At 44.1% G+C, this 14,049-nt stretch overlaps 1 protein-coding gene across 1 annotated transcript; it reads right to left on the reverse strand.

Annotated features, from left to right (window-relative positions):
* Positions 1 to 315: 315 nt before the first annotated feature.
* Positions 316 to 13,880, reverse strand: Ufc1 (ubiquitin-fold modifier conjugating enzyme 1). Its single transcript, XM_048358043.1, has 7 exons — positions 13,704 to 13,880; positions 4,307 to 4,429; positions 2,130 to 2,197; positions 1,842 to 1,905; positions 1,474 to 1,550; positions 957 to 1,047; positions 316 to 758 (listed from the first exon to the last, which is right to left on the reverse strand). Exons 2-7 carry the CDS (start codon positions 4,427 to 4,429, stop codon positions 678 to 680), a joined length of 504 nt encoding a protein of 167 aa, XP_048214000.1. The 5' UTR covers positions 13,704 to 13,880; the 3' UTR covers positions 316 to 677.
* Positions 13,881 to 14,049: the final 169 nt, after the last annotated feature.

Consider the following 14,049-nt stretch of genomic DNA (forward strand, 5'->3'; position numbering starts at 1 on the left):
AGCTGCAGGCCTAGGTCCTGCCTGCAGACCAGTGGAGAGCAGAGAGAAGGGAGGATCCTTCGAGGGTAGGAAATGCTAGACCTGCCAAACTATTGTTCAAGCTCCAAACAGGCTCAAACAGTAGAGTTTGGCTCACTACTAAAGGACAAAGGCAGATGGCAGCAGCAGCACATAGAGCAGTCAGATTTTCTTTCATTGACACTGCAGTTCCTAACCAAGAGGCATCCGTTTGTTCCTTCCTCCCAACCAATGTAGTTCATGTGGCTCCGGTGTAAGCCTGCTCACCAAGATAGCCACCAATGAGAACCACAGGCAATGACAGGAAGCAGCTTTTATTGATGGGTTGTCTCCAGAAACCAAAAAGGCTATGCACTCATTGTCAATTACACCTATGCCTGCAAGACTGAGGTTTCCATGGGGGAAGGGATATAAACTGTCTCTTGGTGTTTGAAGACTCAAATCTTTCCCCACCCTGTGCATCCTAATGTAGAAACTCAGTGGCAACACTTGTTGGGTTTTAGCCACAGCAATGTCTGTTGCAGCTTCTTCCTAACCACCAGAATTGGGGGGGGGGAGGGGAAGGCAGCCAAATGAGAAAAAGTGATGCACAAGAAAACAGGAACACAGACAGCCTGAGGGACAAAGGTCCTTTTGTCCTGTCTCAGTGACTTGATCCTTCATTGGTTGCATTTCTCTTTGTGCTGGATCACGCCTTTCTGAATCAGATCAGGGATTTCCACTGCCAGCCATGGACCCAGCTGCAATACAAGGGAGAGCCTATTACCACCCCATCAATGCCTCTTGTTCCATCAGAAACTCCTTCCTGGAGAGATCCTGGGAGAACATGTCCAAGGAACAACACTCTTATTCCTTGTTTAATCTTAGCTACTTTTCTTGTACTGCTCAAGAGCTGAACACTCCCTCTACACCTCATATACCAAATATACAAAACTTACCCCAAGAGCCATGAGATGAGCTAGTCCAAACTTGGGCACATTCCTGGCCCACAAAGGTTTGAAGTGATCAGTCAGGCATATTTTGCCACCCCTATGAGAAGGACAAGGGGAAGATGTTGAAATGCAAATTTTATCATAATGTCCAATAGACTATTAAAAGCACAGGAAAATTAGTAGGTCCATGCCTGTAATCCTAGCTACTCAGGGGGCTGAGATCTGAGGCTATGGTTTAAATCCAACTCAGGCAGGAAAGTCTGTGAGACTGTGATGTCCTGTTAACTAACAGAAAATTGGAAGTGGCGCTATGGCTCAAAGTGGTAGACTCTTAGACACAAGTGAAAGAGCTCAGGCCCTGAGTTCAAGCCCCATGACTGGAGGAAAAAAATAAAGAACAACTAAGAAGAAAGTTAGCCAAGTGCTATGTTCAGGCTTGGTAGAGGGAAGGCAGCATACTTTGGGAAAATTGTCTGCCTCTTGAGTTATTCCCTGAAGTTCTTTCTCATCTTTTCTGTCCTACCTGTACATCTTTGCTGTTTTTCCATCGAGCTCAGGTACTGCAATTTCTGGAGCAGTAGTGGGATACGTGATAGGAATCTGGGGGAATTATAAAGCTTTCATAAAACAGAGAATCAGAATAGAAAGGAACTAATCTAATCAAATACACATTTCTTTGGTGAACTAAAATGTTTAGCAAACTTCCGAAACAGTATGTACATGTCAGCATTCTGGACAAAGAGACTAGTAATAACATTTGCTGGCTTCAAACAGCTTGCCCTACCCATTTTAAAGTTTTCTTTGTATCCATCAAGACAGGTTAGCTGGTTAACAATCACCTAATTTAGCCCCTTCTACTAACCTTCATATTTCCCACTCCATCACACTCACGTCAAACTCGATGTCAAACTCATATTTGAGGAGGTCATGGATGTACCAGCATTTTCCAAACCACCTGTAACAAAGATGAAACCTTACTCCAATTATCCCATTCTCCTCATACTTAAATGAAGTCTTGGTTAAGGCCTCTAAACTATAAGAGTTATGGGGTAGCACTAGAGCTATGAAAGTAGATGTAGTAACACAATGCATGGCAGCTCTGGCCATGGGCTTTGGGAAGCCAAATTGTTGAAGCCAGGTAAGGCTTCCACTTCAAAACTCCCAGGAGGGTCTGCCTACCGGGTCCCTTCCTTGTTGGACTCCAGTCGAAACCAATCATTGTCTGCGTTCTTGTTGTTCTCCACATACTGAAAGCAAAAAATGAGATATGTGAGGAGGGAATCAAGGCTAAGGGAAGCCCACTCCCTTTGGAAGCAAAATGTGATTACTTTCTTTCTTAGCATGTTTATCCAATTTTCTGATATAAGCAAAGCAGAAGAAAAGGTGACAGTGGTAAGTTGGGGCTTGTCTGCAGTGAATAGAATGCCTGGGTTCCACCCAGCTTAGCAGACACAAAATTTTGAGCAATATTTTCTGGGTTCTTTTCTCACTTCCCTTAATGTCTGCACTGATCTCATAATTTGTTTTATGGCTATTCCTTTCCTGGAGAAGCCCTAGTAGTGCTAGTTTCCATTAGCACCCAGGCATTAACGATTCCCAAGTCTTTATCTTTAGTTCAGATCTTGTATTAGAACTTAATGCTTGAGTATTAAACTGTAAGTTCAAACTTTTGCCTTTGTCTAACTGAAACACAGCACTTTGACCTGGAATTTATACTATTTCTTCAGACCTCCTTGTCTTTTTTTTGACAGCCCTGGGGCTTGAGCTTAGGGCCTAACTTCTTTTGTTGAGCTTCTTTTGCTCCAGGCTCTCTGCCACTTGAGCTACAATGCTGCTTCTGACTTTTTCTGTGTATGTGGTACTGAGTATTTGAACCCAGGGCTTCATGCATGCCAGGAAAGCACTCTACCACTGAGCTATATTCCCAGCCCCTTGTTGTCTTTTTGCATATTCAGTCTCAGGTGGTTGTGTCACCCAAACCAAAAGCTGGACAATAATCTTTCATATTCCCTCGCCTTTACCCAAGAAATTCTTCATGTTCTGCTGATTTTATCTTCTGTAACTCTCCTTTCTGTCCCCATTACAACTGCCTAGTTTAGATAACCATCTTGCACTAGGATTAATGGCAATCTCTTAGCTTGTCTCCTACCTTCAAGCTTTTATCCCTCCCTGTTGATTATATTTTTCTCTCTAATGCCATTGTGAATGATTTAAACCCAAACCTTAACCATTCCTCCTGCTTAAAATCCTTTAAAGGTATCCCAAAGCTTCACAATAACACTCAAGTTTTCAAACCTTTTCCCCAGCCTATTTACCACTCCCTGCCCCACACTTAATGCTTTGTTTATACACACCATATTGTTACTAGTTTACATGCCTTTGCTAGCATGTCTTAGTGCCTTGAGTATTTTTTCCTACTTTTTTTTCCTTTTTTTTGCCAGTCCTGGGGTTTGGGACTCAGGGCCTGAGCACTGTCCCTGGCTTCCTTTGCCCAAGGCTAGCACTCTACTTTTGAGACACAGCTCCACTTCTGGCTTTTTCTGTTTATGTGGTGCTGAGGAATCGAACCCAGGGCTTCATGCATGCTAGGCAAGAACTCTGCCGCTAAGTCACATTCCCAGCCCTTTCCTACTCTTATATCAGGCAAATTTATGTTTATCCTCATGTCTCAAGGGTAACCACTTCTACGAAGCCTTCCTGACCAAACACAAGCTGATCTAGGTATCGCTTTTTGCTGTGTAAACACCCTACCTATTCCACTAACACTGTATAATGATGTTTCTTTACCTAGGGAGGAGCCACCTTTTTTGGCCTTGTATCCCTCTCCAGGTTCTAGGGGTGATATATAAATGCAGGGCCACTACAAAGATAAATTTTCTTCTCTTTCCATAGTCAATTTGTCAAGAAGATGGCTCATTTCTTAACTACGAGCTCCACCCTCTACAACTAACATCTTAAAAAGTACAGCCCTAACATGCAGCTCTTTCGTGAAGGGTGAAGTAGGGGGCAGAGATGCGCTAGTACTTAGGACCTGAGTATTTTTAACCACCTCCGGTACATCCACTACAGCATACACCTGGAGCCCAAAAGACACGTCACCTTCCAGGGAGATGTAACCCTCAAACACTGCTGGTTCTGCGCACAAGGTCAAGCGTTGGTATAATTTTAAAGTGAACTCTGCCTCCTCCCCATCATTACTACTCCACAATCCCCCCAGCCCCACAAACGTTTCATGCCTTTACATTTATGTTACATTTAAAAACCGGAAACGGCTTCCACCCGGAGACTATTCCCGAGGACACCCGACTCCCCGCAGCTCCTTTGGCAACGCAGTTGACCACAGGAGCACAACTGACCCGGATAAGGGACTGGTATTCCTCCTTGAGTCGCTGCACCCACAACTCCCGATCTCGAGGTCCGGCGTTAGTCTTCAGCACCGGAATTTCAGACACGACCCGCCGGGTGGCCTCGTCCGCCATCTTTGTCCAGGGCAGAAGAGAAATGCGGAAGTGGCGCTATAGCCACTTACACTCAGGGCGCCGCCATCTTTACTGTGGGAAGGTGAAGAGTTCCGTTGTTTTTTTTTTTAAACTTCAGTGAATGTTCTCTATTTTCTTGTAGCAGAGACAGATTTGCCACCCGCTTGCGTGTGCGTGGGAAAGAATAGAAAAGAAACAGAATGTTCCTTCCTGAACACGGCTTCTACCACTAAATCACCAGAGAGATAATTCGTAGAGTGACTTCCGTTCATGCTCAGAGAAGCAATCTCAGAAAATCCTATCACGAAACCAGCACAGGAGGCTCACGCCTGTAATCCTAGCTCCCGTCTCCAACCAACTACCCAGAAGCCAGAAGTGGCGCTGTGGCTCAAGTGGTAGAGCACTAGCCTCGGGCACAGGCTCTGAGTTCAAGTCAGGACTACCCACAGAAGGAGGGAGAGGGGAAAGAAACTGGCCGAGAAGGGGGGATAATTTTTTTTTCAAGTTAGACCCTTGGTTTATATTATTATTATCATTAAGGAGTTGTACAAAGGGGGCCTGGGGATGTGGCCTAGTGGCAGGAGTGCTTGCCTCATATACATGAAGCCCTGGGTTCGATTCCTCAGCACCACATATATAGAAAAAAGCCAGAAGTGGCGCTGTGGCTCAAGTGGCAGAGTGCTAGCCTTGAGCAAAAAGAAGCCAGGGACAGTGCTCAGGCCCTGAGTTCAACCCCAGGACTGGCCACAAAACAGGAGTTGTACAAAGGGCTTACAATTCACTGATCCTTGGATGTTACCGCCTCCTTCTCTCTTATTTTCCCTCTCCTGTCCCTGCCCAAAGGTTGCGTATTTCATTTTCTACATAGTGTATATATCAAATACGATGACATTCCTTCCCTCCATTCAAGTTACCCACTTGTGGGGAGGGTGTTATTTTATACAGAAAGAAATAACCTCTTTCCATTGAGGAAGATCCCATTAATTCCTTGTATGTTGAGAATTTTTTTTTTAACTGTATTTTTTTTGTGTGTGTGTTTTTTTGTTACTGGGGATCGAACCCAGGACGTTGCACTTGCTAGGCAAGCGCTTTGCCACTGAGCTACATCCCAGCCCTGGTTGGGTTTTTTTTTTTTTTTTTTTTTTTTGGCCAGTCTTGGACCTTGGACTCAGGGCCTGAGCACTGTCCCTGGCTTCTTCCCGCTCAAGGCTAGCACTCTGCCACTTGAGCCACAGCGCCGCTGCTGGCCGTTTTCTGTATATGTGGTGCTGGGGAATCGAACCTAGGGCCTCGTGTATCCGAGGCAGGCAGGCACGCAGGCACGCTTGCCACTAGGCTATATCCCCAGCCCCCTGGTTGGGGTTTTTTTTTTTAACTGTATTTTTTTTTTGTGTGTTTTTATGTTGAGAATTTTTAAAAAATCATTAATGGGCAGACTCTAGTGGCTCATGTCTGTAATCCTTAGGAGGCCTGAGATCTGAGGATCACGGTTCAAAGCCAGCCAAGGTAGGAAAGTCCATGAGACCTCCAGTTAAACATCAGAAAACCAGAAGTGGTGCTATGGCTTAAAGTAGTAGAGTACTGGCCTTGAGCAAAATTGCTGAGGGATAGCATCCAAGCCTAGAGTTCAAGCCCTCTGACTGACCAAAAAAAAAGTCATAAATATTTGTTTAATGCCTTTTTCTCTTGAGATGATAGTATGGGTTTTGTCATTTATCAGGAGGTCATGTAATTTATCAGGATGTTATATACATCTCTTTCATAAAAACAGTGGCTATAGGGGCTGGGAATATGTCTTAACAGTAGAGTGCTTGCCTTGCATGCACAAAGCCCTGGGTTTGATTCCTCAGCACCACATAAACAGAAAAGGCTGGAGTGGTATAGTTGCTCAAGTGGTAGAGTGCTAGCTTTGAGCAAAAAAAAAAAAAAAAAAAAAAAGCCAAGGATGGGGTTGGGAATATGGCCTAGTGGCAAGAGTGCTTGCCTCGTATACATGAAGCCCTGAGTTCAATTCCCCAGCACTACATATATAGAAAATGGCCAGAAGTGGTGCTATGGCTCAAGTGGCAGAGTGCTAGCCTTGAGCAAAAAGAAGCCAGGGACAGTGCTCAGGCCCTGAATCCAAGGTCTAGGCAAAAAAAAAAAAAAAGCTAAGGACATCTGAGTTCAAGCCTCAAGACTGGCAAAAACAAAACAGTGGCTGGGGCTGGGAATGTACCTTAGTGGTAGAGTGCTTGCCTAGCATGCATGAAGCCCTAGGTTGGATTCCTCGGCACCACATAAGCAGAAAAAGCTGGAAGTGGCGCTGTGGCTCAAGAGGTAAAGTGCTAGCTAGCCTTGAGCAAAGGGAAGCTCAAGGACAGTGCTCAGGCCCTGAGGCCAGTCTCTAGGACTGACAAAACAAAACAGTGGTTATTGAGGCTATGGTGTAGCTCAAATGGTAGAGCACCTGCCTACCAAGTACAAGATCCTGAGTTCAAAGCCCACCAGATATAGATATTAGATACAGCTAAGACAAAGCTTTCTACTATTACTCCTGAAAATCATGTCTCAGGATAAAGATTTATTTCATTTTAGGTGTGGCCACTGTGGTATGGTTCAGAGTAAAGAAATTTAGAATGAGGTTTTATCATTTATGTCATAACACTGTACAGTTACTTTAACTGTGCATTTTCTCACTATTAAAAGGAAAATAACATGGAATTACTGTAATGCCATAATTTATATAACAGGATTTGGGGATGACATTCAAATAAATGTCATTAGTTCTTTTGTTTTTTTTTGCCAGTCCTGGAGCTTGAACTCAGGGCCTGGGTGATGTCTCTGAGCTTCTTTTGTTCAAAACTAGCAGGCTACCACTTAAGCCAGAGCTTTACTTCTGGCTTATTTTTTTGTAGTTGATTGGCGATACGAGTCTCACAAACTTTCCTGCCTGGGCTGGCTTCAAACCACATTCCTCAGATCTCAGTCTCCTGAGTCTAGGCTAGAATCACAGGTGTGAGCCACCAACTCATGTTTTTCCTAGAAAAACATGTTTTTTGTTAGTTTTGGTTATTTTGACAGGTAGCCCAATTTGGTTTTGAACTCACTGTGTAGTCCATATTGGCTTCAAACTCATGATGCTCTAGCCTGTGCCTCCTGAGTACTGTGATTATGGGATGTGTCCCATATGCCTAGCTAAGAGTGTTTATTTTTAAGTAGTGAGTTTAACTTGTTGTTTTAAAGTAATTCTCAGGGGAGATCAGAAGGTAAAATTAAAAACGCTAAAAGGCAAAGGTTCACCTTTTCCTTTTTTCAGAGGAAGAGTTCACTTATAAGCAGATGTTTATGATATTCCTGTCATTTGGTGAAGTGGTACACTTGAATGTATGTCAAAGCCCCTGAAAATAGTTGAAAGTCCTATCATCAATCATCATGGAAAGGGCAGCAATTGGGACTGAAAGAGAAATAAATACTGCATTAAAGAAAAAGATTATGGATTAGAGAAAACAGCCACTGCTGAGCCCCTCTTTCAGTGTGATGAGGAGCCAATTGGAATTTTTTGTTCTTGTTAATGTCTTTAATTATCCTGGAGACTTCAACAAAGAATTACTGTAAATTATAGGTTAGTCTTTGTAATGCTATGGGAATTGGATTCACAATGCTATGGGAATTAGAATCACTTGGTAAAGAAAACAATACTAAAATTTATAAAGTGGTAACTAGGGACTAGGCACTGTTTTACATTTTACATAGAGTAGCAGCGTGAATACTGCTAACAGCTCTAGTGTGGATACTTTCATTATTCTGTTATTTGTCAGTTGTGAGACTTGAACTTGGGGCCTGAGCAATGTCCCTAAGCACTTTGCTCAAGGCCAGCGCTCTACCATGATGAGCCACAGCGCCACTTCCAGTTTTCCAGTGGTTAAGTGGAGATAAGAGTCTCATGGGGACTTTTCTGCTCAGGCTGGCTTGGAGCCATGATCCTCAGATCTTAGTTTCCTGAGTAGCTAGGATTACAGGCATGAGCCACCAGTGCTCAGCTTACTTTTATTATTTCAACTGCATTTGAAACAACTGAAGCACCTTGAGGTTCAAAGAGAAGAAGCCCTATCACTCAGTAACTATGATAGGCTTGGTATTCAATTCCAAGCATAATCTTGCTTTAGAAGACATATCCTTAATCAACCAATATGCCTTTATACCATCTCCAGGCCAATATGAAATCAACACTAGGGATCTGAGAGGTTAGTGGGGTGGGGTGAGAGTAGTCATTATTGAATCTGTTTCTGAAAAACACAAGGAGAGACTAGTATCAAGCACAGTAAAGCTTCAAGAACATATATGAACAGTTCAATTCCCTGTCTTTAATAGGCTGACTGTGCACAGGACTCTTTGAGGGAGACTTTGAAACTATGGACACTGTGTTTAATTTTTATTTGTTTTTTGTTTTTTTTTTTTGGTACGGGTTCTGGGGTTTGAATTCTGGGCCTAGATGCTGTCCCTAAGCTCTTCAGCTCAAGGCTATCATTCTGCCACTTGAGCCACAGCACCACTTCCAGTATTCTGGTGGCTAATTGGAGATAAGAGTCTCACAGACTTTCCTGCCCTGTCTGGCTCTGAACTGTGATCCTCAGATCTCGACCTCCCGGGTAGCTAGGATTACAGGTATGACCCACTGACACCTGGCAATCCTTGAGATTGTAAAAAAGCCTCAGGGACAGTGTTCAAGCCCTGAGTCTAAGTCCCTGGACTGGCAGACACACAAAATATTGTACTTTAGGGCCATGGGTGGTGGCTCACACCTATAATACTAGCTACATGGGAAGCATGCCTGTGATCCCAGCAAGATGGGAGGCTGTATGTAGGATTGTGGTCGGAGGCTATGAAGGGCAAACCATGACACACTGCCTGAAAAATAACTAAAACAAAAAAAGGCCAGGTATGGCTCAAGAGGTAGAGTGCCTGTTTGTAAGCTTAAGACCCCAAGCTTAAAGCCCAGCAAAAAAATCAAAAACTTTCAGGACTCAAGTGTTTTAAATGAATTTAGAGTCATGGGCTTGGACACACAGAATTCCAGAAATCAGAACTATTAGGTTGTATCCCCTTCATATAATCTGAGAAAACCAAAACAATGCAAATGCCCATATTTTCAACGAGGAAAGTTCCTCATCATGAATTCTGGAAACCAATAACTAATGTTACTAATTCTTAGTAAAATTCTAAATGGTTATTAAAGACCAATTGTAGGTTGTGAGATAAAAAAAAAAAAAAGACCAGAAGCCCTTCCGATTGTTCATTCCATTATAATTTAGTCCTCCCAAGTTGTAATCCTTTTGCTTCTTTAGGACTTTCTAAAGTTATCTTTCACTCAGCCAAGAATATTCCTTCTACTTACCAGAATGATGGCTTCTTCATCGTCTGGGCTGCAGACTCCATTTTACCTCCTCAAGTGCAACTTTCTCTCTCATCACTCATTTTTTCCTGTCATAGTGTTATTTCCTTTATAACAACTATCTCAACTTAGAATTATATTTGCTGCTTTATTTCCTTAGTAATTGTCAATCCACGAACCATAGGTTCCATAAAGATGTGGACCATCTGTTTTTGTTGTTGTTGGTGGTGTCTTGGGCTTGAACTCAGGGCCTAGACACTGTCCCTAAGCTCTTTTGTTCAAGGCTAGCACTTTACCACTTTGAGCCACAATTATACTTCTGGGTTTCTGGTGGTTAACTGGCGATAAGTCTCATGGGCTTTCCTGCCCAAGGTAGCTTTGAACCAGGATCCTCAGATCTCAGACTCCTGAGTAGCAAGGATTATAAGTATGAACCAATAGCGCCTATTCGTCCATCTGTTTTGTTCCACTGTGTTTTATCTTATATCTATCACAGTCCCAGTCATTAGTAAATGCTTAACATTCATTGAAACAAATGAATAAATGACCTTTCTTGCTAGCCTTACCAGATTAACAGACTTGAAGAATCTATATGCCATTTAGAGAAAGGCATATGGTGTATCTTATTTACAAAAAAATTAAGTTTTTCTGATGTTATTTGAGAAAGGTAGAGGACATTTTTACTTAATTGAACCAAAGAAAAATGAGCTAATATGGATTTGCTGAGACCAATTAAAAAACCAGTGACTTGGAAAAAGTTGTCCACATGAGGGCAGTAGAGAGCCTGCTATTTTGCTGAAACTTGGTCAATCTGTTATGTATTTATAAAATAAATATTAAGTAATATTTACCAAGCACTAAGGTCTGCAGTAACATTTCTTTTTTCCTGGTCCTGGGAGTTGAACTCAGGGCCTGGGCTCTGTCCCTGAGCTTCTTTTGCTCAAGGCTAGAACCCACCACTTGAGTCACAGCTTCACTTCAGGCTTTTTCTGTTTATGTGGTACTGGGGAACCGAATCCAGGGCTTCATACATGCTAGGTAAGCACTCTACCACTAAGGCACATTCCCAGCCCTGATAGGGACTTTTCTGCCCGCACTGGCTTAGAACCCCAGTCTTCAGATCTCAGCCTCCCGAGTAGCTAGGAGTACAGGTGTGAGACACTGGCACCCAGCTATAACATCTCATATACATTACTTAATATAATAATTAGAACAATGATCAAAGCTGCTGGGTGCCAGTAGCTTATGCCTGTAATGATAAAGAAGGCTAAAATCTGAGAATTGAAATTAAAAGTCATCCCAGGCAGAAAACTCCCTAAGGCTCTTATCTCCTCTTAACTAGAAAAAATTTAAGGTGGGAGGAGAGTAGTTCAAATGGTAGAGGGCCAGCCTAGAGTGAAAAGCCAAGCAAGAGTGTCAAGCCTTGAGTTTAAGCCCTAGTATGACCATGTGCATGAACAAACGTAAGCATGAATGCACGTGTATGCACATGGGCACACATGTACAAGAAACAATTATCAAGAGGTGTCACATTTCCCTTTTCACAGATGAGAAAAACTTAGGTTAAGGAAATTCCCAAGTCACATTAGTGAGGGTCAGAGCTGGATTGAGGACTTTTGGATGGCAGACTACTAGGATTCAGCAAATGAATGGCTTTTCTATTTCTATTCAGGCTCCAGAATACACCAATAGGGATTATGACTAGGTATGAACCCAGGCATCATACTGGATGTGGAGGTTCCAGTATGATGCTTGGTTTCTAAATTAGTAACTAGAGGAGTTAAGAGTTAGTGGGAACCAAGTAGTAGAGGCCCTCAATAGGCTGCTAATAGGATATAGATTAGTGGTGTTTGTTTTTTTGTGTGGTACAGGGTTTAAACTCAAGGTCTCATGTTTGCTAGGCAGGGACTTTAGTACTTGAGCCATTCTGCCAGCCTAGATCTAAATACCTATGGGGGGGGGGGTGCTGGGGATCAAACCCAGGGACTTGGGGCATATTGGTCAAGTACTTTAACTTTTATTTGTTGTCGGTCATGGGGCTTGAATTCTAGGCCTGGGCGCCATCCCTGAGCTCTTCAGCTCAAGGCTAGTGCTCTACCACTTGAGCCATAGAACCTCTTCATTTTCTGGTGGTTAACTGGAGATAAGTCTCACAGATTTTCCTGCCTGGGCTGGCTTTGAACCTCGATCCTCAGATCTCAGCCTCCTGAGTAGCTAGGATTATAGGCGTGACCCACAGGCTCCTGGCAAGTAACTCTACCATTTGAGACACACCTCCAGCCTCAACACAGAACACATTTTTCTTTATTCAAACTGTTATCTACTAATAGTACAAAGGTTACAATTCTGTAAGTCAGGTTGAGTACAACTCATCTTGATCAGGATCACCCCTTCCACTCACTGTTCTCCATTTTCTCCCTTCCATTCCATCCCTACCCTCAAGTTTATGTAATAGAATACTTCCTTAAGAGAATATTTGGTGTAAGAATGTATCAATTCTGGTGAAGCTGAGGAGCAATGTGCATGCAGAGTTGACACAGATGCAGATGTAGTGTATTGATTAGAGAATAAAAACAGGAGCAGTAAGTGGAATTACAGGTAGTTGAGAATTAGAGTCCAGGAAGTGGAGGCAGTTAGCAATTAGACTTGGCTGCAGCAGAGGAGACAGGGAACCTCATGTAGACTGTGTTACTAGAAGTGTCACATGTCTTTACATCACTTCCTATCCCTTCTGAGCTGAAAAAGCATCTCACTAGTTCTTGGAAGTCATTCAGCTCTCCCTGATGCCTGTATTCTGCTTCTAAGCATTCTCTATTCTTCCTTACTAGAACTTTTTGTTGTTAGTGGTGGTGGTCACAGGGCTTGAACTTAGGGCCTGGGCAATGTCCCTGATTCCCACCCCCACCCGGTCCCTCAAATACTAATGCTTTACCATTTGAGCCACAGGGCCACTTCCGGTTTTCTGGTGGTTAATTGGAGTTAAGAGTCTGGAAGATTTTACCGCCTGGGCTGGCTTTGACTCAATCCTCAGATCTCAGCCTCCAGAGTAGCTAGGATTACAGGCGTGAGCCATGATCGTGATTGCCCGGCTCCGTCTAGTTTTCTTTTTGCCTGCTCATTCTCAGTCCTCTTTTCAGTTTCTTTCCCTTATGCCATGCTATATATATCCTGCTCTCTAGGCCATCTTACCCACTTTGACGGCTTCTACAGCTAGCTAGGTGCACACAGACACACCTAAAACCTTTCGCGTCCCCTATACACATCATTTAACATTCACTTGCCCACTGGACATTCCACAGGCACCCTAAGACCATTATCTTCCCCCAGACTAGAGGAAATAGCATCCGTAAGGCCCAGTTGTCCATGCCATAATGTTCCTATTCCCTAATCCAATCGATCTCGCTATCCGCACCCCCCATTTTGGAAGGTACACATCACGTCTCTTCCCTGGATACAAGCTTTACAACTGTCCTCATCTCTAAACTCTGTCCTTCCCATCCCATCCTCCACTTTGCGGTCTCGCTCTCCGGGGGCTGCACCTAAGACCTTTACATATGCTAAGCCCGCACCTCTCAACAACACTCCATCCGCTTCCCCCACTTTTCCCAAGCCGGAGTAACAGGACTGACCGGCGCGCGCCAACACGCCCGCGCCCCACAGCCGCGCCAAGCCAGCAGCAGGGATCTTTCTAGAATGCAAATATAATTGTTCACACCACAGTTTAGACCCTTCAAAAGCCTCTTCACTGCCCTCGGGACAAAATCAATTTACAAGGCTTTGCGCAATCAGGCCCCTCCCTATGCTCTCAGGCCAGAAGCATTACCTCCTCAACACCTGGCGGTTGACAGCTCCACCGGGTGACGGCGAACCCCGCCACCCGCCGCGCCCCGCCACCCTCACCCCAGCCCAATCCGATTCCCAGGGCGATTCGGCTCGGGCGACACTTCCTGCAGGAAGTCGGTGTTCCGAAGGCAAACGCCGGAGGAATGACTTCCAAGGGAGACGGTCGGGGAAGCGCTTTCGGCGCCCGGGTCCGCGTTTACGGAATGTCCGGGTGACCAGGAAGCTCAGAGCAAAGGTCAAATCCAGATTTTGAACTTTCACCCAGGTTCACGAGCCAATCCGACGCCCGCGCTATTCCGCCCTCATGCATCATGGCTGCCTTCCCAGTATCTCAGTGGGTCTGGAAGTCGCCATCGGGCAGCTCTGACGCCACCGCCGCTTACACAGCGAAGAATGCTTCCCT

The sequence above is a fragment of the Perognathus longimembris genome, chromosome 11 (genome assembly GCF_023159225.1).
Source record: "Perognathus longimembris pacificus isolate PPM17 chromosome 11, ASM2315922v1, whole genome shotgun sequence".
Lineage (NCBI taxonomy): Eukaryota > Metazoa > Chordata > Mammalia > Rodentia > Heteromyidae > Perognathus > Perognathus longimembris.

Excerpts from the sequence above, each read along its gene's own strand:
- Ufc1 (XM_048358043.1), bottom strand. The coding sequence starts at position 4,429 with ATGGCGGACGAGGCCACCCGGCGGGTCGTGTCTGAAATTCCGGTGCTG. Across the intron at positions 1,906-2,129 it reads TCCAACAAGGAAGGGACCCG|GTGGTTTGGAAAATGCTGGT; the intron begins GTAGGCAGACCC and ends TCTTTGTTACAG. Across the intron at positions 1,551-1,841 it reads AGTTTGACATCGAGTTTGAC|ATTCCTATCACGTATCCCAC; the intron begins GTGAGTGTGATG and ends TAATTCCCCCAG.